The sequence below is a fragment of the Clarias gariepinus genome, chromosome 1 (assembly GCF_024256425.1).
Source record: "Clarias gariepinus isolate MV-2021 ecotype Netherlands chromosome 1, CGAR_prim_01v2, whole genome shotgun sequence".
NCBI lineage: Eukaryota > Metazoa > Chordata > Actinopteri > Siluriformes > Clariidae > Clarias > Clarias gariepinus.
The window spans coordinates 22,776,779-22,802,813 of record NC_071100.1 but is presented as its reverse complement, the minus strand read 5'-3'; the positions used below and the strand labels follow the sequence as shown (position 1 = coordinate 22,802,813).

Here is a 26,035-nt window from a genome sequence, read left to right as displayed (position 1 = left end):
AACATGGAAAAAGTTAACTCCGTTTGCAATACTCGAACAAACCAAAAGTGAACTTTATGAAACTAAAGGAAATGTAAGTGTTTGTGTTTAGATCTGGGGGCTGTTACAGTGACGACTTCCTATTTTAAACGGCTCTGGTGGTTTTTCACAGACAGATTGCTGTTTCACATTAATCTAAACCTATGTTTTATGTTTGATTACAAACTTTAACGCAGCCTATTCAGCCAAATTCCACGCCTTAAACTCGTGCTCTTATTTAGTAAAGAAAAAAAAACACGAAACTGTTTTCTCTTTGTGAATGAATGGCTCGCGGACGCACGCGATTGGCCACGCCGTTGTTGTTTGCACGCTGTTCGGCTTTTTTCGGCAATTTCCGTGCCGTGACGTCAGCACGTTGCCAGCGTCGCGGCGACAGCCCGAAGTTTGAGCGACCGAGCCAAAGGGGGAAGCAAAATGGCGGAACTCGAAGATGTTACGCTAGATGGGAAACCTCTTCATTCGCTTCGTGTGGCGGATTTAAAAGCTGCCTTGGAGCAACGAGGGCTGGCCAAAAGTGGGCAGAAGACTGCGCTCATCAAGCGACTAAAAGGGGTGAGTTTGGACTAAGGCTTTCGCTACAAAAATGTCTGCTACTATCAAGTTCACTCGGAGACGAGAGCTGAGTGGCAGGCCAAGTATCGCCGCTTCGGAAGCGGGAATGCGCATTTAGTGCCAGTGTCGTGTTTAAACCGCCAACGGCGTCGCTGCGTTACTTAGAAGATGCTTGTTTACCGTTACGACTCGAGATCTGTTGATTTTTTGCAAGGCCTTTGTGTTTTTGGGGAGAAAAAGGCGGTCGGTGGGTCGTATGTGTGTGATCCTAAGGTTTGTGAGTTGAGTTCGTGCCCGCGCCCTCGCGCTCTGTAGTGGGGGGAGGCGCGCGGATCGGGGGCGCGCACCGCTCTGTGCTGATGGATGAGCGGCTGACATTTGCTCTGGTAAACACCGATCGACCGTGCAGAGAAGTAATCAGGTTAAGTTTGCGGTTTCAAAACAAAATGGCCAGCAAAGCAAATTCGTTTAGGGGCGCACGCGGAGTTGTCTTGGTGGCGATTAAATCCAGTTTGTCCTCACTAATCCGTGCAGGCTTATGAGACTCTTGTGTCCGAGCTGCTAAGTCGTGCATTTTGCAGGTAAAATTACAGACATTTGCTCAGTTTTATAAGAGTTTTTTTTTGTTGTTGTTTATTTGGTTCAAAATAATCCACGGTTTGTGTTTAGACCACATTGTTTAAATAATTTAAGCACCGTAACACGACGCGTTGCTCCCCGGTTTACCCACTTCGCGTTTCTTTTGCTGTTGAAAAACGTGTTTACAGTCGGAGGACAAAAAAGCGGAATTCTTTTGTCCTCGGTATCACCAGCGCATTTTTTTTTCTCAACGACCAGCGAATTGTTCACTTCACACACACACCAGGACTGTGCCGAGTGAAACCTGCATGAATAAACACATGGACTGGCGCCACACACACACACACACACACACACACACACTGTATAAATACAAACTGAAACCGCTCGGAAAGCTGTACAGGATGCGCGTTCAGATTAGGGACATTAACCAGGTTACTTTCAGTATGAGGTTAGTTACCCCCCCCCCCCCCCCCCTCACTTAACTAAACAGTAAATAACTGTAAACGGTTTATTAGTGTTCACAATACAGGCCGCAGTAATGTTGTTGTAAACTTTGTATTGTGGAGCTCTTAGGTGTGTATTTATGACGTACTACACTAGGTATTATTATATATTTTTGTAGAAATGGCTTACCTCTGTTAATTTGTATTTAGCTTTTTAGTGTTGTTTTGTGTATTTAAAGCTATTCTGGTTTTTGGTGGTTAAATGCTTTTTAAATTGGGCAGATTCATGCACAGAGCCTTAAAGTGAAACCACCTTGTTTTAGCAGTTCTCAGACTTTACTTCTGTTGCCAGGGTAACGTAAATAAATCCCATGGATTGCCTTATTACAGATGTGTTCATGTGCTGAGTAATATTTAGACTTTCTATTGGAGATTTATATTTTCAATTGCTAAATTTACCACTAACATACCATATTATTATTATTATAACCATCAAAAATTTCAATTAAACATTTTAGATGTTGCTTATTTGGAGTTTCTAAGGTTGATAATTGTTGGGCACATACAGTGCACTCAGACTCAACTCTAACAAAAGATGTAATGCCTGACAACGCACAAACTTTTAAAAAAAAATTTATTTGATAAAAAGTACTAGATGAACTGACACAAGGCAGGTTTAAGCAATCTTGACAAACTAATTTTGCATAATACGTGAGTAATTTTTTTGCTAAATGTTTAAGTTTTGCATTGTAAGTGTTTTTTTTTTTGTTTTTTTTTCCCACCTTCATCCTTGCCTGCTCTATGTTTCTCATTGTTCATGATTTGGTTTCCTATGATGAGTTCGCCATGCTAATACCGATGCACCAGACTGACTGGGTGTAAATGAGTTCAACTCAACTTCTCACACTTTCAGTGTGCTCTGATGGAAACAGATCAACATTATGAACATTTTATGATTTTTTTCTTCTTTACTGTTTAAATGTGCAACCTTGCAATGATTGTTATATGTTTTAATTAGACTTTGTGTGATTGCTGTTTGTAATTCAGGCACTCATGTTGGAGAGCCTGCAGAGAACCTCCACCTCTCATTCGGGCCTGCAGCCCAACTCACAGGTCTGAAATATTCTTTTTCTTACTCCTGAAAGTATTCTTATCATTTGCTACTTAGATGTAATACACAAATTTAGAAGAGTAAGGTGTGAAGACTAAGGTCTGGCTAAATATGAAACTTTAAGTGAAACTTGCACTGCACCAGCTGCTCAGCACGTTTGCATGTTGTTTAACTTACCATTAAAGAAACTGAGAGATGTAGTGATTGAGTTGTCAAGCATTTGTTTGCAAAGAGCTGTTAAGCATATAAGGAAATTTGGTTCACAAACTTTGAGAACGTAAGATGTGTGGTATCCACCTGACATGCACTGTTTTGTTTGTGCTCTAGATAGGGGAGGAGATGAGCCAGAACAGTTTTATTAAACAGTACTTGGCCAAACAGCAAGAGCTCCTGCGGCAGAGAATGGAGCGAGAGGCACGCGAGGCAGCCGAGGCAGACGGTAAGATGCAGGCTGAGTAACCTGATGGGTAAAAAGTCTCTGACAGCAAAACCCAGCAGTGTTGATCTCTTTTATACAAAACAAATTAATGAGGCTGTATCTGGAGATCACTTGTGTATGATTACACAGCAGTTTGTTAATGTAGAGAGAGCTTTGCTACATATTAATTACACTAGGTCTATTTTATTATAGTAGATGTGTTCTGTATTCAAACATGGCTCGTGCATATATACCAAAAAAAAAAGACACTAACAAAAAAGTGAAAAAGTTATTCTGCAGATTTAGTGTTTTTAAATCCTGGATCAAAGTCCTTAGAAGAACTGTGGGTGCTTCTGCAGGATGTTTTGTAAACTTGGTACCTAATTTTCTTAAACTGCACAAACTGTACATAACTGCACAAAATTTACCTGAGACTAAAGGGTTCTTGGAGTCTTGCCACATCAAGTACTTTTTTCATTAATTACGTTGCCATTACCATTAAGTGTATCAATTAGCACAGGTTAATATACTGAATGTATTTTGTAGTTTCTATTCAAAGCATTTAGTTGCTTTTATCAGTAACAAGTTCTCGTAAAGGTTGTGAATTATATTTTACCATTTACATGTGCTGTGCAAAACATGATTTTACCGTTTCATTTATTGTTAAATAGTGCCTCTACATATTATTAAAATAAATCTCCACAACTGGCTAATTTACGTGGACTTTGGTCATGTTTGCCAGGTTTAAATATTAGGGCAAATTTTTAGTAACATGTGATTAAAGGCTAAAGGTTTAAGTTTTGCATTGTAAGTGGGTCTTTGCTTTCATCCTAGCCTGCTCTTTGTTCGTCATTGTCTGATGTTTCCTATGATGAGTTCGCCATGCTAATACCGACGCACCAGATTTGTCTGGGTGTAAATGAGTTCGACTCAACTTCTCACACTCTCAGTGTGCTCTGAGGAAACATATCTGCTTCTTTCCTTGAAACTCTTCTTGATTTAGACTCACCTCTTCATGTGCAGTAGAGACAATCCATAGTCTTTGGTGTTGATTACTGTGTACTAGGTTGAAATATAATTTTTGACTTGCTGTGACCTCCAACCTGTGTTGTATGGTTTTTAGATACAGACAGCCCTGCCGGGCCCGAGGAAGACGATCACACAGCTGCCAATGACAGCACCTCCTACCCGCCAGACAAGGTTTGCAAACACATTTTCTAAGCAAACACACCTGGAACCTGTGTCCTTATTATGTGCATGTCTGCTGTTAAGACACCAGCAGTGCTTGTTTATCTTTCACTTAACAAATTATCAGGAAGGCAGACTTCACCCATTTCAATATTGTACAAAGTTTATTCAAGGTGTTAATCACAAAAAAAAGGTGTGTGCAAGACAGACAGACTAATTGATAATTTGAAGCTAACCAGCTTGTTTGTTGTTCAAATACTGTTGGCCTTTGAGATTCTAGTATTGCAGTTAACTACACGATTATAAGGTGTTTGTAAAGGAATTTAAGTCACAACACTTTTATGCACAGGTATGTCACTCGGTACATGAAAACTTCACAATGTCTCTCCTTCAGCAATATTTCACTCATCTTTTGTGAAAGCTATTGTTTTATATAATTTATGCTATATGGCTGCGCTTTATTGCTGGTAAGATACATTGTAGGTGTCACTCATTTGCAGCAAACATAATAAACGAGGTAGCATTAATGTTTATTTTCACTTAAAAACAGCATTCTCCAAAAAAGTTAGGACAGTGCAAATTTAGTAAGAAATAACATGACATGTAGAAATTACAAGGTGATGAGAAGCAATTGCTTTTATTCAGGTTATGGTATGATGTACAAGAAGTTTCAAAGAAAGGCGAAGTCCTTTTAGGATGGGATGAGGCTTACTAATTTGCCAAGAAAAGCTCCAGGGAATTATCCAGCATTTTCAGGATAACATTCCCCAATGTTTTTTATACAACATCTTAAAGAAATTTAAGAGTCTTGGTAAGTCTTGGTCTTGCTTTTCTGGTCTTCGTGAGAGACCGTTTCATCATGGAGCTTGATGGATTTTGTAAATGCACATGACGATACTGTTCTTGCAAGAACTGTTTAAGAACAGTTGACTTTTGTGTCATAAAATAACAACTGATTATTGTTGTTATTAATTATGTAATGCCATACATGTTAGTTTAAAAAAAATCCAGTGTTTATTAATAAACAAAATACATTATAAGTATAATAAAAGTATAATAAAACACAAGGCTTGTCTAAAATTTTGAATGATATGTATATGTCCAGAGGTCCTCTAAAATTTGGCAACGAAGACCCTGAACAATTGCACAGCTGAAGACCTATATAATGGAGGAATGGGGGGGAAACTCCCACTAGTGTTAACGGAAATGATGTCAACCACTGATAAAAAATCAACTGTCCAAACTATGTTTGGAGGGTGTTGCAGCCACCAGATTTGAAATGAGTGCACATTTTCAACAATGAATGAAATTGAAAGTAAATTATCAAATAATGTTAGCTTGTAAAGTTTTTTTTTTGGGGGGGGGGCAATTTTCATACTGTCCTAACTTTTGTTTGTTGATTATGAATTTTTTGCATAATCAACAGGAATTCAAGCTTAATATAAACACAAATTAGAATTTTATTTATTCAGCAACGAGTAAGAGTTCCCAACTTCACAGTTAATAAATATGGTCCTGATAAAGTTAGAGACAGAGCATTAAGTTTCTGTATAAATGTGCTAAGCTAACTTATTAGCCCACTTTTCTTACTCAGGATTTATAATAATATAGAAGGTTTTCGGTAATTCAATTTTAATGGACATTCCTAACTTTAGGGATAACCAAAGTCGATCACATTAAAATTTAAATGTACTAGTATGGACGTGCGCTAAACTACCTAACTGTAAGTTAAGTTTTCAAAAAGAGTTAATTTCTTTGCTGTGTATTTAGGCAAAGTATCTCCATTTTGTGCCTTTAATATTTTATAATTTCTGCCCATTATTTCTGTCTCCTCTTAAGCATCATGTTGTAGCATCTCAGCCCTCTGTGCCAGAGGATGGAGGAGGTGACCAGTTGGGTCCACAGGATCCGGTTGCTCTGGGAGGCCACAGGTTGGACGCAGGCACTGCTTCAGTATCACATGATCCCCCTGATGTCCCCACAGCCAAGATCTGGCGCCCATCATTCTCTCAGGAGGAGGTCGCCACTCCCTCCCCTCCACGTGCAGTTGCCTCTCTTTCTGTGCGTGTGGTCGGCCAGCCAGAGCGACAGGGTGTACCCCTGATTGTACCCCGGCCACAACAGAGAGAAGGAACTGCCCCCGTAGAAGCAGGCCCTGCTCATCCGATGCCACATCTCAGCCAGTCTGCACGCACACAGGAGGACAGTGATGAGGACGATGATGATGACGACGATGACAGCGATGAGGACGATGACTGGGGTCCTTCATCTCGTGGGAGAAAGAACGTTCACACGCCTCCAGCACAGCGATCGAGACGCAAGCTTCAGCCTCCTCAACACATTCCACCCCATCATTCTCCATTGCAGCTCCGACAGCCCACTCCTCCTCCCTCTCCGCCCCCAGAGCTTTCCTTCCCTCTGCCTGACACCCCCAAACAAAGCCCCCCAGAGCAGGATGAACCTGAAGCCCCAGAAGGGGCCGCTGTGTCCTCTCCAGTTTCTTTGCAGAGGCAAGAATCCAGCTCCAGCTCCAGATCCAGCAGCCCTGAGCCCCCATCCCTGCGCAGGCCTGGGCCACTCAGTCTGCTGGTTCGCAAGATGGAGTCTGAGGGGGCTTTCGATGGTGGGCAAAAGAAAGATGAAGAAGAAGAAGGAGATGCCACCGCAGCGACTGGAGAACAGGTTGAGCCCGGATCTGGCGTGCTTGTGTTTTCCAAAGGAGGGAATGATGACGATCACACCAGCTGTGATCCTGAAATGCTTCCTGATCATCAAGATTCACTCCAAGAGCAGCTTCCTAAAGGGCCTGAGTCTCTACCCATTATGCCCTCTATCACAGAAAGCAGCCCTCAGGAGTCAGTGGAGATGAAAGAAGCCGAGGATGAACAAGAAGAAAGTTCGCAGCCGGATGAAGAAGAGGAACAAGATGACCAGGAGGAAAGTAGTGAGGAGAAAGAGAAGGTGACTGATGAGAATTTTAATGCCTCATCATGGCAACGTGAAAGAGAGACATCGCCCTCTCAGGACTCCCATGACTTCCAGCGTACCTCACATCCACCTTCCCCACCTGCTCCTGCAAGACGAGCACGTGTTTTTTCTGAAGTTCCCCCACCTGAGTGCCTCATTTCTCCTTCCAAACCAGAGCCAGTATCAATCCTTACGTCAGGACCAGAGCATGCAGATGTTGAAATGGAGACTGAAGCTCCCACTTTACCTCCACAGTCCTCACCTGAAAAGGAGCAAGAAGAGACACTGGAGGCGGAAGCAGAGAAGAAGGAGCCTGCAGAGGCAGTTGAAGCAACAGAAGACTCTCCTTCATCACTTCCTCCATCTCCACCACCTGAAGAAGTAAAAGCAGAGATAGAAACTGAGAAACCAATGGAGAAAGAAAGCGAGGTGCCTGCAGAGGAAGAAAGCGAGGTGCCTGCAGAGGGAGAAAGCGAGGTGCCCGCAAAGGGAGAAAGCGAGGTGCCCGCGGAAAGAGAAAGCGAGGTGCCTGCAGAGGGAGAAAGCGAGGTGCCCGCAAAGGGAGAAAGCGAGGTGCCCGCGGAAAGAGAAAGCGAGGTGCCCGCAGCAGAGGAAAGCCAGGTGCCCGCAGCGGAGGAAAGCCAGGTGCCCGCAGCGGAGGAAAGCCAGGTGCCCATGGAAAGAAAAAGCGAGGCAGAAAGAGAGAGCGAGGTGCCCGCAGTGGAGAAAAGTGAGGTGCCCGAGGTGGAGAAAGGCGAGGTGCCTGCAGTGGAGAAAGGCGAGGTGCCCGCAGTGGAGAAAAGCGAAGTGCCCGCAGCGGAGGAAAGCGAGGTGGTCGCAGAAAGAAAAAGCGAGGCTGAAAGAGAGAGCAGGGTGCCCACAGCGGAGGAAAGCGTGGTGCCCACAGCGCAAAGAGAAAGCGAGGCAGAAAAAGAAAGCGAGGTGCCGGCAGCGGAGGAAAGCAAGGTGCCTGCAGATAGACAAAGAGAGAAATCTACAGATAGAGAAAGTGAGATACCATCAAAAAGAGTGAAGGAGAGATCTGCGGAGAGAAAACGGGAGAGATCTGCGGAGAGAAGACGGGAGAAATCTGCGGAGCAGAGAAGGGAGAGATCTACGGAGAGAAAAAGAAAGCGATCTACGGAGAGGGGAAGGGAGAGATCTTCGGAGAGAAAAAGGGAGAGATCTTCGGAGAGAAAAAGGGAGAGATCTTCGGAGAGAAAAAGGAGGAGATCTGCGGAGAGAGTAAGGGAGAGATCTGCAGAAAGGAAAAGGAAGAGATCTCCAGAGAGGGGCGGGAGGGAGAGATCTACAGAGAGGGGAAGAGAGAGATCTGCAGAAAGAAAAAGGAAAAGATCTGCAGAAAGGGTAAGGGAGCGATCCGAAGAAAGAAGAAGGAAGAGATCCATGGAAAGAGAAAAGGAGAGATCTGCAGAAAGAGAAAAGGAGCAGTCTGCCGAGAGAGGAAGAGGGAGATCTGCAGAAAAAGATAGACGCAGATCCACAGAGAGGGAAAAAGAGACATCCACAGCTGGAGAGAGATCTACAGAGAGAGGAAGCGCAAAATCAACAGAGAGGGAAAAATCACCTGAACGGGCCTCCAGCCAGTCTTCATCCTCCGACTCCGATTCCGAATCCTCTTCCTCCAGTTCCTCAGGCTCCTCCCCACAGCGCAAACCCAGCCCCCCCAGGCAGAATCAGGTATGTCATTGTCCAGTGCGTGTTGGTGTTTTAATTAGTTTCCCTCTGCTAGTGTTTCCTATGATGAGCTCGCCATGCTAATACCGATGCGCCAGCTTGACTGGGCGTGCATGAGTTCAACTCAACTTCTCACACTCAGTGTGCTCTGATGGATACACACAGGAGATCTATTATTAAAAGATTTGATATCATTTGAAACGTTTGCGTTTGTTTTACGTAGAGAGCATAGTGCGTTTCCTCACTCTGTTTATTTCTGTTTATATTAGATTGGATTATTTTTTCTGGTTTTGCTCTGCTAGTGTGTTTTTTTTGTTTTGTTTTTTTATTTATAACAGGATGAGAAGAAAGCCAGCAGCCCAGATGATGCGTCAGAGGAGAAGGAAGAACATTTGAGGTTAGCTGCTACAACTAGTCACTCACACACACACACTCACTTGCGTGAATTATCACTCATTTGACTATTGTACATATAACTGGATTACTTTAAGCCTTAACAAAATAATCATATCTGTTGTTGTGATATGATATTTATTATAAATAAATAAGACTACCTTATTTATTAGGGTTACTTTATCACATGCTGATCACTTGTAGAGGCAGCACTCTCTTCTTAGCCTGGAGGAAGATGGAAGTTTTCAATAACAATATTACTTTAAAGGAAATATCTATATTTAGCGTGTTCAGCTCCTCAGCAAGGAGCAAAGCATTGACAGCATGTGCCAGAGCTTCTCAGTAAATGCTTAATCACAGGTTAGTTATAAACAGTATAAGGCTGCTTTACCTAAAGCGTAACTGCATATTATTTAGAACGTGAGGTTAAGGTTGATTTAAATTAAGTTTACTTGTATGTGGGATTACCAGGGGAAGCTCAGTGTTTAGGCATTGGACTACGGTTCGGAAGATCCCAGGTTCAAACACCACAACCACCAAGTTGCCACTGTTGGGCCTTTGAGCAAGGCCCTTAACCCTCAACTGCTCAGATGTATAATGAGATAAAAATGTAAGTCGCTCTGGATAAGAGCGTCTGCCAAATGCCTAAATGTAAATTATAAATATCAACTGCGTGACTGCATTCAAGCAAATTATGGTGGGTTATTGAATAAAGAACAGGTCCAAAAACTGTTCTTTATTCAAACTGGAAGGAGAATTTTTTTCACTGTTTCATTTTATCCATCAGTTCAGTGCAACTAATACCCATTAGCCCATGTTCATGTTCATCAGCATTACTGATGATTACTAAACTTATATTTCAAAAGCTGATGACAGACATGACAACCTGGTAGGGTAATCATCATCATCAACTAAAATCTATAATCAAATTAGTTGGCAGTTCATTTCGTTCTCCATTAGTTGATGCCATTTTTTTTTTTAATCAGATTGTAAATGCTCGGACATGTAGGTGTTAGGCTTACTGAAGTGAAGTGCGTAATAACATGATAGCAAACACCTTCACAAACAAAAATCTCCTGAGTGTGGGAACATTTCACTCTTAACTGGAGCAAAACAGATGCTAGAATCAGAGGGAAAGACTTTGCGTTGGCAGTGGGGGGGGGGGGGGGGGCAAGCGACACTTTGTGAAGGACACGAGTGCCCAGTGTGAGTGGAAAAGATAGTGCCCAGTGTGAGTGGACACCTAGATAGAATGCAGATAATTAGTGACTGTGTGCTGCTGTAAGTCTGATTTATTGTTTCCAGTTATCCACAGTGAGCCTTTATAAGTGAAATTCACACACAAGCCTTACTGCTGGCTTTTGAGCTCTGCATAAGTGTTCTCTCTCATTCATTATCACTTACACTCTTAAGTTGTGTTCTACACTTTTTTTTAGCTTACCGCAACAGGCACACACACACTAATTAGCCATATTCCTCTCCTGTTCTTTTCCCACTAACATCACACTTCACTTCACCCCCCTCCCCCCCTCACACACACCCGACCACATGCCTCCATCATTATGCTTTAATTAATAGTTAAATTTTATTGCTGCTTTTCTTTGGTTTTAGATTTTGTTTCATCGAAAGACATTTTTAATGGTTTTTGTCTTTATTATATTGATGGCTAGTTACTAAATAAATACATTGCATATGTCTATATCCAATTAATCATTTAAACAATTGAGAGATTAATCGATTGTTAAAAATAGTCGTTAGTTGCAGCCCTAATACACGGTTGTCAGTCTAACCATAACCTGGGACGGCAGTCAGAACTTTACATACACTCACCAGGAATATAAATGCCATGGCAATATTGCCAATATTTTTGAGCTGGTCTTCTTGAGAACATTGATACAACATTAATACATTTTAATATAAGAACACAAAATGAGCATCTTAAATGGAGAAAACTGGAAGAATTCGATGCATAAGTAAAAAATTTTCTTGGGTTTTCTAAAATTTAACATGCGGCCAAAACTATTGATGGAGCATATCTTATATTTTGTTATAGCAAGTTTCACTTTTATCAGATGCTTTTTGTTGCCATCAGTAAGCTTCTGGCTGAATTCTGGATATTTGTCCTCTGCTTGGTAGAAAAGGGTTCAATTAAATTTATTGGTCTTCTGGTATAGGCGCAGTCCATGATCACTAACAGGAAATTTGGAGGTTTTTGGGCATGGCAAATTTTCAAGACTTTGAGCAGCACATTAACGACCTTGTGTTGATATCAGAAAACCCAACATGAATTACTTGAATTAACTTTTTTTTTTCAAATTCGTAAGTTTTTTGTGTTTTTTTTTTTTTTTTTTTTTTTTGAAGATGTATGTTTATTAATCCTTTTGATCCAGGAACATACTACATAAAATATATCAGTCAAAGCCCAATATTGTAATGATGTGCACAAGTACGATAAGTGAATGTAAACTATGATATACTAGCAGCTCTGCTTATTCTGATATTTATTGTACAATGGCGGGCAAATGCTCTAGCAAAAGATTTATAAATAAATTCCTTAGTTTTCAGTTTGATAAATGAAACAAGTTGCCAAATGCCACTTCCCAGTTTTTAACATTGATCATATACTACAGGTTATTTCATTGTGTAAACAGCAATATTTTACACTGCTGAAATTTTAACATCTAGTTGTGTTATGTATTTATTCAAAGCCCCTTAAAACTGAAGAAATGTCACTGGGATTTATAATGGTCATGGACATTGTGATTTGTCCTCAAAATATGCTCTTTGTAATCATTATGCAAACCACGTATAAGCTCAAATAATGCACTGCAGATCCCTGAGGCTGGCTGCTCCATTCATTGTGAACAGGGAAACAGAAAACACTGCAAATCAATAGGCAATTTTGTCGTTCATATTGCAGAAAAGATTTTGAGTACAAGATAAAATATAGGAGACGGGGCCAAAAAATGAAAGGAAAAATCCAAACATACAGGAGTGCAGAGTTTTTTTTGTTGTTTTTTTTTTTTTCTCCTGAGAATTTTAATTATTATTTAATGCAATTATTTCCTCTGTTTTAAAAATAATCTTTTGAGCAGTGCACACAGCTGAAAGTGGCGGTGCATAAACACTTAAAGGATAAAAGATGAGCTATAGTTAAGCGCTGACTGACTGATATGTCAGGAGAAGAATAGCAGTGCTTCAGAGTTGACTTCTTTTGTGGGTAGTTTTTTTTTTTTTTTTTCAAGTGCTGCTTATGTTTCATCATATGGTGCATTTTTGCAAGTAATTATAGTGATTTCAACAGGTGTACGCTGTTGTTTGTGTACTGCTGCTCTGTATTCAAGCTCTTTCCCTTGCAGTGTCTGATCACCAAACATATCTTGAGTCGTTTGTGTTATGTAGCTCAAATGTCAGGTAAGAAGCAGAGGGAATTCGAACGTATAAGTTTCTAGACCAAACATAATTTTTGTTTTTGTGAGGGTAAGCGAGTGTGTGTGCTGCTTTCTATGTATATTTTGTAAGTGGTTTAAAAGTTCCTTAACAAATATTTTTGCCACAAACCAGTGGTGACGGAGTACAGGATAAATCTCCCTAACTAAGATGAAGCTGGGTGGAACAAAGATTCAGTGGGGGGAGTCCATCCTCCTCCGGCCAGTACTATGAATCATAAGTTATTTTTATGTCAGATAGGCTGTGAATTATAGTTTATGTAACTTGGAGGTTGTTGATGAGAAGAGATGCACCTATTATATATCCAGTTATGATGTCAGTCAGTTTTTAGGGAACAAATTTTATATATATATATATATATATATATATATATATATGTATATGTATATGTATATATATATATATATATATATATATATATATATGAAAAACTGTACATTTTCTTTTTTGCTGAAGTGGTACTTTTTTTGTATTTTTAATCTGATAATGAGTATTATGTAGCTTTCAGAAAAATGATAGAACATGGATGGGTTTGTAATCGCCTTTTAAAGAAAACTGACATGTAGGGAAACAACATGAAAAGTACTAAATTCGGGATGAGATTACAGTGTACAGTACAAATGGTGGTAATGTTACAGATGCCGGCATCAGAGAAGTCTATTTTTGTGAAGCTGCTTTGAGACAATGGCCATTGTTAAAAGTGCTATAAAAATATAATTAAATTGAATAGAAGTCGCATAACAGGCAACACGGTCAACGTGCAGTGCAGAAACTGAGGGAGACAAAGTGGCAGTGCACAGCAGATTACATAATGCATACAATAAAGAGGACAAAACAGTAAATACAACACATGTACATGATGTAACACCACAGTAGTGTAGTGGGAGGTGAGGAGGGGATTATCACTACTAATAGAAGTCCAGAGAAATATTGTAACTCTTGTGCTGAATAAGATATACAAAATCATGCAGGAAATTGGTGTTGTAGTATTTTTATGATCAAATGTACATTATTAAGTCTTTGTTGGATTTTCGATTTTTGGTTTGAAATGCCTGGATGTGGTAAAAGTTTTTTTTTTTTTTTATTATTTTGCTGAACTAAGCCGGTCTTTTAACCACTCGGGACGTCTCCCAGAAGGCTCAGGCTTTGTAACATTAACCATAATTCTGTTAATGGTAGAAATTAGATCCCACGCTCAAAGATTGAAATACTTCTTGCGGTGTTCGTGGAGGGTAACTCTTCGAGGAAAATGTATATTTAGCACCTTTTTAAAAAAATATTATTAAATTGAAGATCATATAACGAAGCTGATTTAAACTTAAGTAGGCATTCAATCAGTGATGTGTCATAACGTTAGAGGAACGATCTTCCGGGTACGCGGAAGTCAATTGAATGCCTGATTCATCCGCGTGTCTATTAATAGCGTTTATATATATATATGTGCACAGATGTCTTTGGTGTTAGTGATTATATTTATCCAGGAAGAAGAAAAGGCAAATGCTTTCTGGATTCACATTTACAGTATATAAAAGAAAACAACGCTTGTTCATCCGGAAGCAAGCATTAGTAGGCTTTTTTTTTTTTTTTTTTGCTCAGGCGTTCAGCGCGGCCAGCCTTCGACCCGGCGTGCGTGGCTGAGTCGGAAGTGTCGCCCCGCCCTCGCTCTGGCCCCTCCCACTCCCCCCGAGCTCTGTTCAACATGGCCGCTAAGTGAGCGCTGCTGCGCGTAGACCGACGCATTGCACAAAACGGCCGTCTCTCCGCGCTCCCACGGTTTCGGGTCGTGCGCACGCGGCCGCGAGCGGCAGATACAGACGCAAGACCGTAGCGCATCGAGTTGTAGCCCGTCGACATGCTGTCCGACGGAAATAAAGGAGGGTAAGGGAGAGAGAGAGAGAGATATAGAGGGGAGAAAGCTGAAATGTCCTAGCGCGGTGTAGCTACACTGTATAGGGCGCTTTTCTCATATAAACCCGGTCCGGTCCGGGCGGTTACGGGAAACTGGGCTTCGGTGCGCGGAGAGAGTGATTGTGTGAATGATGAGCCATTTAGAATCGGCAGGGGGGGTTATTTATTATTATTTTTTATTATTTTGTATGCGCGTGTGTGTGTCGCGGTGTGCTGCGGGAGGGAGAGAGGAGCGTGGCCTTCCTCGGCGATGGGGGAAGGGGATTTCTAGCCATTAGCGTCCGGATGAGAACGTGAACATCTCTGATGGAGAGAGCCGAGTGGCGGGAGGCTGTGGATCGGATCGGTAATAATAATGTCTGGCTAATTAATGTCGTCTTTATCATCGTGGCGCGTCGTATCGTTCTCTAATAACCAGCGTGGCTTCCCGGCTTTGTTACTTCTCAACTTTGATATGAAGGAAATCGTGAGACTTTCGGGAATTTTCCTCCTCTAAGTGGCCGAAGCCTTTCGCACACGATTGCATAATCTTTCCCCTTTTCCAACTCAAGTCAGATCCGTGATGGACTTGTAAGCTGGTGGCTTTATATCTTCCTGAGGTATATAATATCAGATTTCCTGGGCTTTGTTCTTCGATTTTGTCCTTGTCCCCCTCCTGGGTGTGAAGGAGCAGCTCCCTGACACAGCCCCTTCGTTGTTAAGGAGACGGTGTGGGGGAGTTTGGGGTGCAGCCCCCCAGGGAGAACAGATTAGTTGCTGTCATTCGGTAGCAAATCCCACAAATGTGCGTTCTGCGCCGAGACGAAGCACACAGCCGCGCCGCTTTCTAGGGAAACGTACTTCTGTGGCACTATTTATATATACATGTCATGCTTCACAAATTATTCTCCGCGTTATGGGAACGGTAGATCCAGCTTTAGTTCCATGCCAGTGATTAATGATGTCTTATTGATGTGTAAATTATTCTGTACTGTGTCCGATTTTACTTCGCAAGACCCGTTTGTTTTCTGTCCTCCAGCTAGGAGGACATGCAGGAAGGTTCACTTCTTGGTTGTAAATGCGAAACCAGGTAGTAGGAGGAGACCTCTGTCTTCTTGAGAGTAATCACCGCGCTGCCGTGTCTCAGAGGACCAGCACTCACTTGCACACCTGTTCATGGTATTGAGGTGAATGGCAGGAGGTGTGTCTGTGTGTATGTTTGTGTATTTGTGTGTTACAAAGAGTAGCGTAAAAGCATGAGTGGTCATGGCAGAGGCAGCTTAAAGGGGTGATGAATGCGATTACCTTGGCCAGCAGATCTCCAGCTGATAGTGTGACATAATGGCTAAATGAGGTTTGATGTTCTTGCCCTAATGGTGTACGCTACTGTTTATTGATTTGTTCTGTTTGTCTCTGGCATCCACTTCTCCCGAACATCTGTTGTCTGCGTGTGGTGTTTGCTTTCCTGATCTCATCTGTCTAGTCGTTTACTGTTGTTGGATAAGTTTGATCGTTGGTGAGGTTGGAAGAAGTTTTCATTGCTACAAGGAAGAAAAAATTTCACCCTGTTACAGTTGTGTGTGTGTGTGTGTGTGTAATCCTGTCTTTGTGGGTGTGTGTGTGTTTGACCCTGACATGCCTGGGTGTCATTTAGCTGCTGGGTTATTTATAGTTATAGTAACCCAGATCACTATCCTCAGTCATCTTACCTCTCTCTCTCTCTCTCTCTCACACTCTTCTTGTTTGTTTTTCCATCTTTCACCCCCCCCTCGCCAATTCTCACTGTTTCACAATGTCAATGAGATCTCGGTGATTAATTTAGCTTGCGCTCTGAGGAAACTGCCGGTCTATGGAGAGTACTCTAGCTTTGTGTTTCCTACGCCGTTTTTTTATTCTGTCTGTCTTCTCCTATCTCACACCTTTTCATATTTTCCCTCACACCCTCTGTGATGATATAACACTTGGTGCAGTCATTGTCACATTTCTCTCTCCCTCTTTCTGTACCTTTTCTCTCTCTCTATCTCTCTAGGGATGTAAAGCAGGCCACGGTTGCTGAGCCCACAGGTCCTGTCTCCATGGAGCTCCAGGAACAGCCCGAGTCGGAGAGCGCACTGGCTCATCCTGCCTCACAGGAGGTGCCTGAGACCAGCGAGTCCCGTCCTGATGAGGTAATAAGACCCTCTGGAAAGACACCAAGGAGCAGGAGCAGGGTGTATGGCTACGTTATTCCGACATGTAATCAATTTGGCATCTACAAGTGCTTATGTATATATATTTTTTGATTTAATGTGATGCAGTGCTTGTCAAACATAAATCTGAACTTTATTAGCTAAAGTATTATCAAGAAAAATAGGTAGAGCCAAAATAAATAATTATATATATATATATTTAAAACATTGTAAAAGTAGCTCTCTTGGAGCAAGCTTTCCTCCCTCGCTTTCTTCCTCTCTTTCTGTAGCTGCTATTATATTGTCAGTGGTAGAGGGTGGCTAACAGTGTGTGAAATTAGGTACAGTCTACAGCTCGTCAGTTAGGTGCTGAGTGTGTGATGAAGAAAGGCGTGTGTCGAGAAGAGCTTAAAAGAGCTAGCTGCATTCTTGAAGCAGGCCAGCCTACATGTGTGAACTCGAGTATATTAGCGGTCACACGGGTATGTGTAATATCTTTTAAACTGACTAAACTTCATTCCTCTCAGAAAAACAAACCCCTTTTAATTAGTTAGTTAATCACTTAACTATCATCCCTTTGAAGCATTTATTCTTGGCAGCATGAAACTTACATGGTGTCCTGCTGTATTTTCTTTGCTAAGAAAATCACAGACCAAATAACCTTTTGTTTTTCTTAAAACTCAGTCACATGATATTTTCCCTATGCAGATATTGCCTCACATTTGGGCAGATAAAGATGTTTGACTGCTACTTGTCCCGTTTAGTTGTTCTGTCTTATTGTTTTTCACCGCTTGGACCCTATGTTGTGAATTGTGAGCGTGTGATGCAGGAAATACAACCCACCAGAAACTCATTCCTCATGTGCTGGTTTTATTGCTGCCCAGATGCAAGAGTTATCACTGGAGGAACTTCATACTGATGTTCCCCCCTTATCGATATACTAAAGTGTGAACAGCACATTAAGATTAATAACTAAACGTTTGGCCAGGACCTTGTATGTTTAGAGTCAGGAACTAAGATGTAAACGACAGGTGTCGTTGTGTTCTTGCGTCATCCTGAAGTTGAGCAGTCCGTGTGTGGGTGAGAGAGGGAAAGTAAGTGAGAGAGTGAGTGCTTTATTTGTAATAAGCCCTGACGAAATGTAGCGAGAGAGATGGCCAGACTCTCCTCTACCTCCTTTCTCTTTTTTTCCCTTCTCCTTTTTTTCTTACTATCTCTCTCAATCATTCCTTCTGCTTTATTTTCCTCACATTATGTTTTTCCTGTTGTTCTGTCATTTATTCTGTCACTCTTTCTCTTTCTGCTGCTCTTCTGTCTTAATCGAGTGGTATGAACTGTTGTGTTTTTTAAAAACCGACTGATTGCTTTGTTATGAAGGTGCCCTCCCTTCTTCCATTGCTCATACTGGTACCTGCGTTACTACCTCCACCTCTCCTTCTCTACCTCCATCACGTGCCGAGCTATGAGCTAGCCCCCTCAGGCAGAGTCGCCACCGCACACTTAGCCTTGACCTGATGGAATCCTGGCGGATGATTGGCCACGTTGCTCACTGCGTAAACTGATGTGGCCCCTGATAGGACTGCTTGGGAGAAGGCTAACGAGTCGAACGGGTGGGTCGAGGTGGCAGCCATTTTGACCAGACTGCTCCGCTAGTCCCACCCTCTGCGGTCCACCCACAGATCCAGACTTCACTCATATGCCATATGGACTTTTCCTTGGAGCTCGATAGGCACAGGGTGGTTTAACGCCTTAGCCACCTGTGTCCGTCCTGCTCCCTGAACAGCATGTCGTCATGTAATGGACTTTGATGAACATTGAGCCTCGGCTCTGATCAGCCCTCTCAATTATACAGGCTGATCTGTACATGACTCTGCTCTGCTAGAACACATGAACGAGCCTCCAGACTGCTAAGAATTAACCATGGAGTCATCCGGTTCCTGAGAGACTGATAATGCCAGCTGCTGTGACTTACATGTGAACAGTCTGCCAGAGGGTGCCAAGGTGTTTTGAGGAACAACGCCACGAATGAACTTTCCACAATCCCAGTAACCATCATGAGCTCAAGGTTAACCAAGGAGGTGTCTGGATGTGTCTCATTCTAAAGCCACAGCTTGCGTATTTTCAGGAAGTCTGTGGCCAGTCCACTCATCAGCCTGTGACGCAACACTGTCTCAGTGGATTAGTGTATGCCTAAAGGGAAATAACTAAGGACTTTAATCAGCATCAGCTTGGAGCTTAAAAATGCCCTTCTACCACATGCCACTGTGGTGTACACTGTCTGCCAAATGGATTATGGACTAGTTTTGCTTTATTAAAGCAATACTTTCATACTGTAACATTACACTGATTGCTCTTACATGCTGTGTAACGGGAAATGAGAGAGCTGTTTTGTCTGGACACCGCTGATTTCAGAGAGACTATTTACAAGATTGCATAAATGCACCACACCTCTCTAAGACTGTTTCTGATTCATTTGAAATCACTGTAAAATCAAAGACTTTGTCTTCATATCAGTCACATTTAAAAAGCCACACATTAAGGGGGGGGAAACACTCCCAACAAAAGTCCAAAAGCAGTTCCAAATCAGCCGGCCAATCAGCACGCTCGGTTTTGTGAGCGCTTCTCAACTTCACTCCTCAGCTTCTTCTGATTGGACCTTTGTTGCCTAGATACAGTGCACAGTGCCATGCGGTTGGGCCATAGCCAAGCCAGAGAGGAATCAGGTGTCAATGGTACCAGGAAATACCCTTTTTTTTTTAAACCCAAGATTTTATAAAGAGATATAATAGTGTCTTTTTGGTTAATATTCAGGGTTTCTCTTAAAACAAAGCTTTTATTTTGTGTGTGAAGGGCAGTAGATTAAATTGGGGGTGTTGGTTTTATAGTATTATTGACATTATACAGGGATTGGACTAGAATTTATGGGTCAAGCATGAATTTCATAGCCTACAAGTTCCTTTGCTATGAGGAACTTGGTATTTATTGTTTTTGGACAGACAATGCGGCAGAGTATTAGACCGCCTCAGTCTGTCAGAGCATTCATTGATCTCATGTTTGTTTATTGATAACTTTGTTTGTTCTTTTTTTTTTTTTTTCTATCGCCCCTCCCTCTTTCCCTCTGTTCCTTTCACCTGGTGTCTGTCTCTCTCTCTCATCCCTACCTAAACCCACTTGGGTCTTTTTCTTTCTTTTTGTTTTTTTGTCATCCTTTGTCTTTTCAGAGCACCACTCCAAAAGCATTTGCTGCTCGCAAGATTTCACTCACCAGTGAGTATTTTATTATATTATAATTTTTATTATTGTTGTTAAAAGAAAGTCTTGTTCTTCTGTCAAATGTTTTTTTTTTTTATATAGACTAAGACCATAAAAAATGTCACCTCAGAGCTTTTCTTTGACACCGTTGCCCCCAGCGGCAATCTGATCATTATAATTTAAACGTATTTCCCCACACTTTCCAAACAAATTTCCAAACTTATTTGATTCCGTTAAAAAGCGCTATATAATTAAAGTTGAGTCGAATGACCATCACCAAGTAATGTGTGACATTAAGTGTGCGGTGCTACCATAGATTTTTTGTGCGTGGGTGTGATAGATTGATAGATATACTGTGTGTATTATAATTGTCATTTTTTAATTATTATGTACGAGAACACTTTTCCAGTCCCAGTTTGACTTGAACATTTTTAGCAGTATAGTTTTGTCATTGCTGCAAACTAGCTTTTCACTTATATTTGAAATATAGAGGAGAGTCTTTGACACTGCAGACACCATGCATGAGGCCTCAGGTAGAAGTACACTTTAGGGTTTTCTCTCTCCCTGTTTATGCGCGCATGTAAATTTTGCTCTGCGCTTTTACACTGTAGCTGCTAAACCAGAAGGAGCGGCAGTGGAGGCGGAGTCTGGAGGCGGTGCTGGTAGGAAGAGGAGGTGGGGCTCCAGTACAGCAGTCACTGCCAAAAAGCCATCAATCAGTATCACCACTGAGTCACTGAAGGTATGAGAATTCCTTGACCATTGCTACAAAACCATCTGTACTTAATCTGCTGCTGTGTTTTAAATTATGTGGCTCAGGATGTGGTCCAAGAATACATCTGATTCTCAGGGTATAAATTTGCCACTATATTACAAGCATAATTTTTTGCATCAGAAAAATTTCAGCTTAATATCTAAATGCATGTGTTTGAGTATTTCTTTACTATTTAAAGACTATGACTAGAGTGATGAGTAGTAATGTGTGCATTTGTGTGTGTGGTCAGTCTCTAATCCCAGACCTTAAGCCACTGCAAGAGGCAGTGGTGGACCTGCACCCTGATGAAGGCCGTTTCTCTGGGGACGAGGACTCGGCTCAGCAGCCTGAGCGTGATGAAGACCAGGGGCTTCAAATCAGACGTACTGTAACACAGGTACACTATCAAATCTAATTGACCACATGCGGTATCCACCATCTGACAAATGTGTACACACACAGTGTGACAAAATGTATTCTTTTAAATAAGGTTTTTTAGAATAATTTCACTATTTTTTTTTTTTATTTGTTTTGTACCTAGGTGGTTCCAGCTGAAAGTCAAGAGAACGGACAGAAAGAAAAGGAAGAGGATGAAGATGAGGAAGAAGAGCAGGCAGAAGTAGAAAAGGAGAAACCCCCCAAGAAACAGAGAAGGGAGAGCTCCTCAGAGGTTGCCATGGAAACACAGGAGTGTGACAATAAGAAGGGTGACTATTTTTAGTGTTTGTTGTTAATGGCTGTTCCCCAACTTTTGTTTTTACATGTGCAGTTAATGACATATTAATAGGTTTGCCATCTCGTGTGTATCCGATCCTAATCTCCGTGTCGTTCAGTCTGTACCGAGAGGAAGAGTCAGCCATCTGTTCAAGACTCTGTTTAACGCTGGCGCTTGCTCTTGAGAAATTATCAAATTAGCACGTTTTCTCGCTTTAATGTTTTTTTTTTTTTCTTCTTCTTCTTTTTTTAGTGACCCTTAACGACTCGGTGGTGCGGCGTTCCATCAGCCAGCAGAAAGTGGCCGTGTCCATCACCATCGACGACCCGGTGCGCACAGGCCGCCAGCTCTCTCCTCCTCGTGGCAAAGCGTCCAACATTATCCACGTCTGCAACCTGGTAAGTGCTTGTCTGACTGTTTCTGGGAGTGATGTGGGCTGGGACACAGTCAGTAATGTGTGTTTAACTTGACAAATGCATACTATTTGTGGATGTGCTGTAGCAGGAAATAAGTGTAATTCAGAACCATGGTTTACACACATTTCTTAGATCTTTATGCAGACTGAACACTTGCATCTTGTGAATCCACCACTAAGTGGTTGTGTTTAGGTTGTTCGTCTGCATGTCTGTAAATGTTACTTCTGAAATCCCAAGAGATAGTCTCTCTACGAGGTCATCATTGTAACAAGTGGATCAACAGATTAATTTTTTTACGATTGATTCCAAACAGGCTCAAGGTCACTGCAAGGTCAGATTTTTTTTAATAATAGTTTTCCTTCCACATGATATCCCACTTTTTGGCATAGAGACGTTAGTTTGATAGTGTTTAAATTTCCATTTCCTGTCTCTTTACAAGTTCTGCAGTCCACCTGTCTGTCTCTTTTAGATTATCATTAGTATCTCAAGAACGCAAATGGAATCATCACTGTAATTGTCAGATGAACTGATTACATTGTGATGTTGGTTGAAATCAGGATCAAAGTAATGAGTTTAAATGTCTGAAATATTTTTTTCTTCCTTTTGTGAGTGGTATTTGTGGCATTGAAAATTGTAAGATGAAGGACTAGAATTCTTGAGGGCAGACATCTTCTCTACCTCTACTTTCATAACAGTTCAGCTTTAATATAGCAAAATATGAAGTGAGAGTCTTCTGGAAGCAGTCATCTACACATACATCTACACCATTTGTATATAAGTGATTAAAAAAGATGAGCAAGATTCACTTGTTTTGGGTAAAAATAAAAATTTAAACGCTAGTCACAGGGATTCTGACATATGCATTATGGGTCAGTGTGCTAAAATACCTCGTTATGAAAATTGGCAGATTGTAAAACACATAACTTTGTTCTCATTTCTAACTGTTTTTGTGCACAGGTTCGTCCCTTTACTTTGGGCCAGTTAAAGGAGCTGTTGAATCGGACCGGCGCGGTGGTGGAAGACGGCTTCTGGATTGATAAGATCAAATCCCACTGCTATGTCACTGTGAGTCTGAGTTCTTCCCATGTTTGTATGGTTCTCCACCCGCACAACCCCTCCATCACTCTGATATAGTTTTAGTTTTAAGTCTTATGAATGTTGTACAATGAGGTTGCTTCGGTGTGCGAAGCTAAGCAGATGTTGTAAAAAAATTTTGTTATATAATATATATTTTAAATATTGGAGCACAAAGTAATTTCTGGTCCAAGATGTATGACTCGACTGTTTCCCGCAGTTTTTTTATTTTTTTTATTAATAAAATAGAACCATTCAAATCATTCAGTCTTAGATAAATAAACGCATCATGGTCGTGCAGGAAGTCAAGGTCCATGTGTATCATTTATAGTTGGTAGTTAGGAGAAACTATAAATCCTGCCTTCCAAGGAACATGTCATCTATAAGCTTATTACCGTCCCAGCATCACCTGTTTCCAGGACGTGACGTGTTCTCCAGAATATGGCGTGTAATCATTTAAATAAAAAAAAACAAGTTTTTTAATGTGCTTGTGTATACTTCCTTAAAATTGTTTAAAAAGCTGACAGAAGTGTAAGAACTGTGATGTTTATTTTGTTGTTTAAACTTTTTCCTCTGCTGTGATATTAGTTTGAATCTGATGTAAGTTCTGATGTCTGCACTTTAGTACTCCAGCACAGAGGAGGCTGTTGCAACACGTGAAGCCCTTCACGGTGTAAAATGGCCCTCTAGCAACCCCAAAGTGCTCCGAGTGGACTTCTGTGAACAGAAAGAGGTACACACAAGAGACTCAGTAGTGAAATTCTCCTGTTTAATAAAGTCAGGTTGACAGTGTTTTGTCTTTATTTGCTCGCATTATTTTATAACATGCCATTTTCATCACACGTCCCTGTCACCCTTTAGTTGGACTTCCATAAAGGGCTGCTGACTGAAGATCCACGAGCCGCTGTTGCCCCAAACCGCCCTGCTGCACCTCCGCCACTCATGCCCCCGGCACGGGAGAAGGAGCGAGAGAAGGAACGGGAGAAAGACGGAGCGGCACCAAACGTGAGGGACCAGTGGGCCGAAAGAGAGCGAGAGATGGAGCGCAGAGAAAGGACGCGCTCGGAGAGGGAGTGGGACAGGGACAAAGTGCGAGACTTCCCCAGGGATGAACGGGAAGCGGCCCGAAGATCACGATCGCGAGACCGGGACAGGAGACGCAAGGAGCGAGGAAAGAGCAAAGAGAGGAAGACAGAGAAAAAAGGTAGGGTTAAAATTAATTCATTCTTGTGAATGAAGCGAGGGTTTGATCATTGTCACTATGTATGTGCGTCATTTGTAGTTTAAATTGTTCTTAAAATTTAAGCCAGTGGTTCTTTTACAGATGTACATCAGTGTAAAGAAAATCTATTTAGACCTCTTTAAGAATGGAGAACATTGTGCAACTGTATGTCATGTCATGTTTATGACTACTTATATTTTGTTAAAATGTAGATTTAACATAATACACAATTTTAATTTTAGAAAATATATACAATCCCTGGCTAAATGTCATGGTTCCCATTTTAGAAGGTTCACTTTTGAAGTGATGTTGGTGTCATGTTTTCTAAGTTTCTCCTATTTCTGCTGTAGACAAACCAGAGGAGCCTCCTGCCAAACTTCTGGATGATCTTTTCCGCAAAACCAAAGCAGCTCCATGTATTTACTGGCTGCCACTCACTGAAGAACAGGTCAGACACACACTGACTCTCGCACATGTTTGCATTCTCGATCTCACACATGCAACCTTAAAACAAAGCTGTTTTAGCACAACCATGATGGTCTTTCTCTGTCCTGTCTTTCCACAGGCGACTCAGAAGAACCTGGAGCGGGCAGAGAGGATGAAGGAGCGGGAGAAGAGGAGGAAGGAAATGCAAGAGGAAGAGGACAAGAAGCGTGAGGAGGAGAGGAAGGAGAGAGCACGAGGCAGAGAGAGAGACGCAGGGAACACGGCAAGCGCTGGAGGAGGCTCGGGCCGCCCTGTTGAAGGAGATAAGGACAAAGAGAGGGAAGAGAAGGGGAGAGAAAGAGAGCGGGAACGCGGTAGAGAAAAGGAGGGCGAGAAACGGAGAGATAGCAACAGAGGCAGAGGCAGCGACTCCAAGCCAGCAGGGGGCAGCAGACGCTCACGAAGCCACAGCAACCCTTCCAGGGACAGACGGCGCTGAGTGTGTGCGTGCATGTGTGTTTGGTTCATGGAGGAAGATGGATCCCCTTTCTTGCCAACAGAGGCTCAAGTATGAAGCGACAGTTCCAAACCTGAAAAATCTTCATTGTTTCATCTGCACACACTGCGGTAGCGTCGCACACACTCGGTCTCGTCTGCTGTACATCCTTCTGTCAGGACTTTTTTTTTTTAATTAGTAGTAGTTCCATTTTTGTGTTGAATTTTTCTTTCGTTGTGATTTTGCAATCGATCATTGTTTCTCTGGTCTTAAACTGATTTGTATCAAAAGTTTGTGAAAATTAATTTCCTCATTACTCATTGTCACACGCGGACATGGATAGACCAGCAGCATGATTTATTTTTAGTGCATCATTTTCTAAATTCGCTTTTTTTTTTTTTAAGTCCTTGATTGTTTTATTTATAAATTCTAATTCGAGTCAGATCTGATGGTCATCTTGCCAAGTACTTCCTAATTAAATCTAATTCTCTTTTACTCATTCTGAGCTTTTTAATTGCCTTCGGTTGACCAAAAGATGCCCCTAAGCAGAAGGTTTTGGCCATCGAGTCGGGCTGACTGTGGTGTGTGTTGGGGCTGCAGCCTCACCCCTCCAGACCCTGCTGCACTGAACGGCTGACTACTGCGTTTCTGTCCCGTGTTAACTCTAGGAAGGTGCTGTTATGAAGGATAACAGGTGTTTAACACGTCTCATCTCTCCCTGTCCTCCTTGCTGCCTCCATCCTTGCGTCTCCCTGTCCCTCCTGGTGTTCTGTTGAAAGTCTGT

General features: G+C 41.9%; 1 protein-coding gene and 3 non-coding genes across 7 annotated transcripts; all 4 read left to right on the top strand.

The window, feature by feature from the left end:
- The first annotated feature begins 419 nt into the window (after positions 1-419).
- On the top strand, positions 420-25,746 carry acin1b (apoptotic chromatin condensation inducer 1b). 4 transcript variants are annotated; one of them, XM_053497239.1, is made up of 18 exons: positions 420-591; positions 2,664-2,729; positions 3,055-3,166; positions 4,269-4,345; positions 6,173-7,729; positions 7,922-9,001; positions 9,337-9,395; positions 16,758-16,896; positions 20,118-20,163; positions 20,760-20,890; positions 21,153-21,299; positions 21,444-21,609; positions 21,870-22,015; positions 22,991-23,098; positions 23,733-23,840; positions 23,969-24,311; positions 24,680-24,777; positions 24,895-25,746. In XM_053497239.1, exons 1-18 carry the CDS (start codon positions 454-456, stop codon positions 25,252-25,254), a joined length of 4,881 nt encoding a protein of 1,626 aa, XP_053353214.1. In that variant the 5' UTR covers positions 420-453; the 3' UTR covers positions 25,255-25,746. The 4 variants fall into 4 exon arrangements, with proteins under 4 accessions (XP_053353214.1, XP_053353208.1, XP_053353199.1 ...); XM_053497233.1 differs by having other exon boundaries at positions 6,173-7,825; XM_053497224.1 differs by having other exon boundaries at positions 6,173-8,030; positions 8,079-9,001.
- On the top strand, positions 2,444-2,544 carry LOC128532062 (small nucleolar RNA U6-53/MBII-28). The gene has a single exon (XR_008361258.1). It is a non-coding gene; the product is annotated as a small nucleolar RNA U6-53/MBII-28 (small nucleolar RNA).
- On the top strand, positions 4,009-4,110 carry LOC128532054 (small nucleolar RNA U6-53/MBII-28). Its single transcript, XR_008361257.1, has one exon. It is a non-coding gene; the product is annotated as a small nucleolar RNA U6-53/MBII-28 (small nucleolar RNA).
- Positions 9,057-9,155, top strand: LOC128532068 (small nucleolar RNA U6-53/MBII-28). Its single transcript, XR_008361259.1, has one exon. It is a non-coding gene; the product is annotated as a small nucleolar RNA U6-53/MBII-28 (small nucleolar RNA).
- Positions 25,747-26,035: the final 289 nt, after the last annotated feature.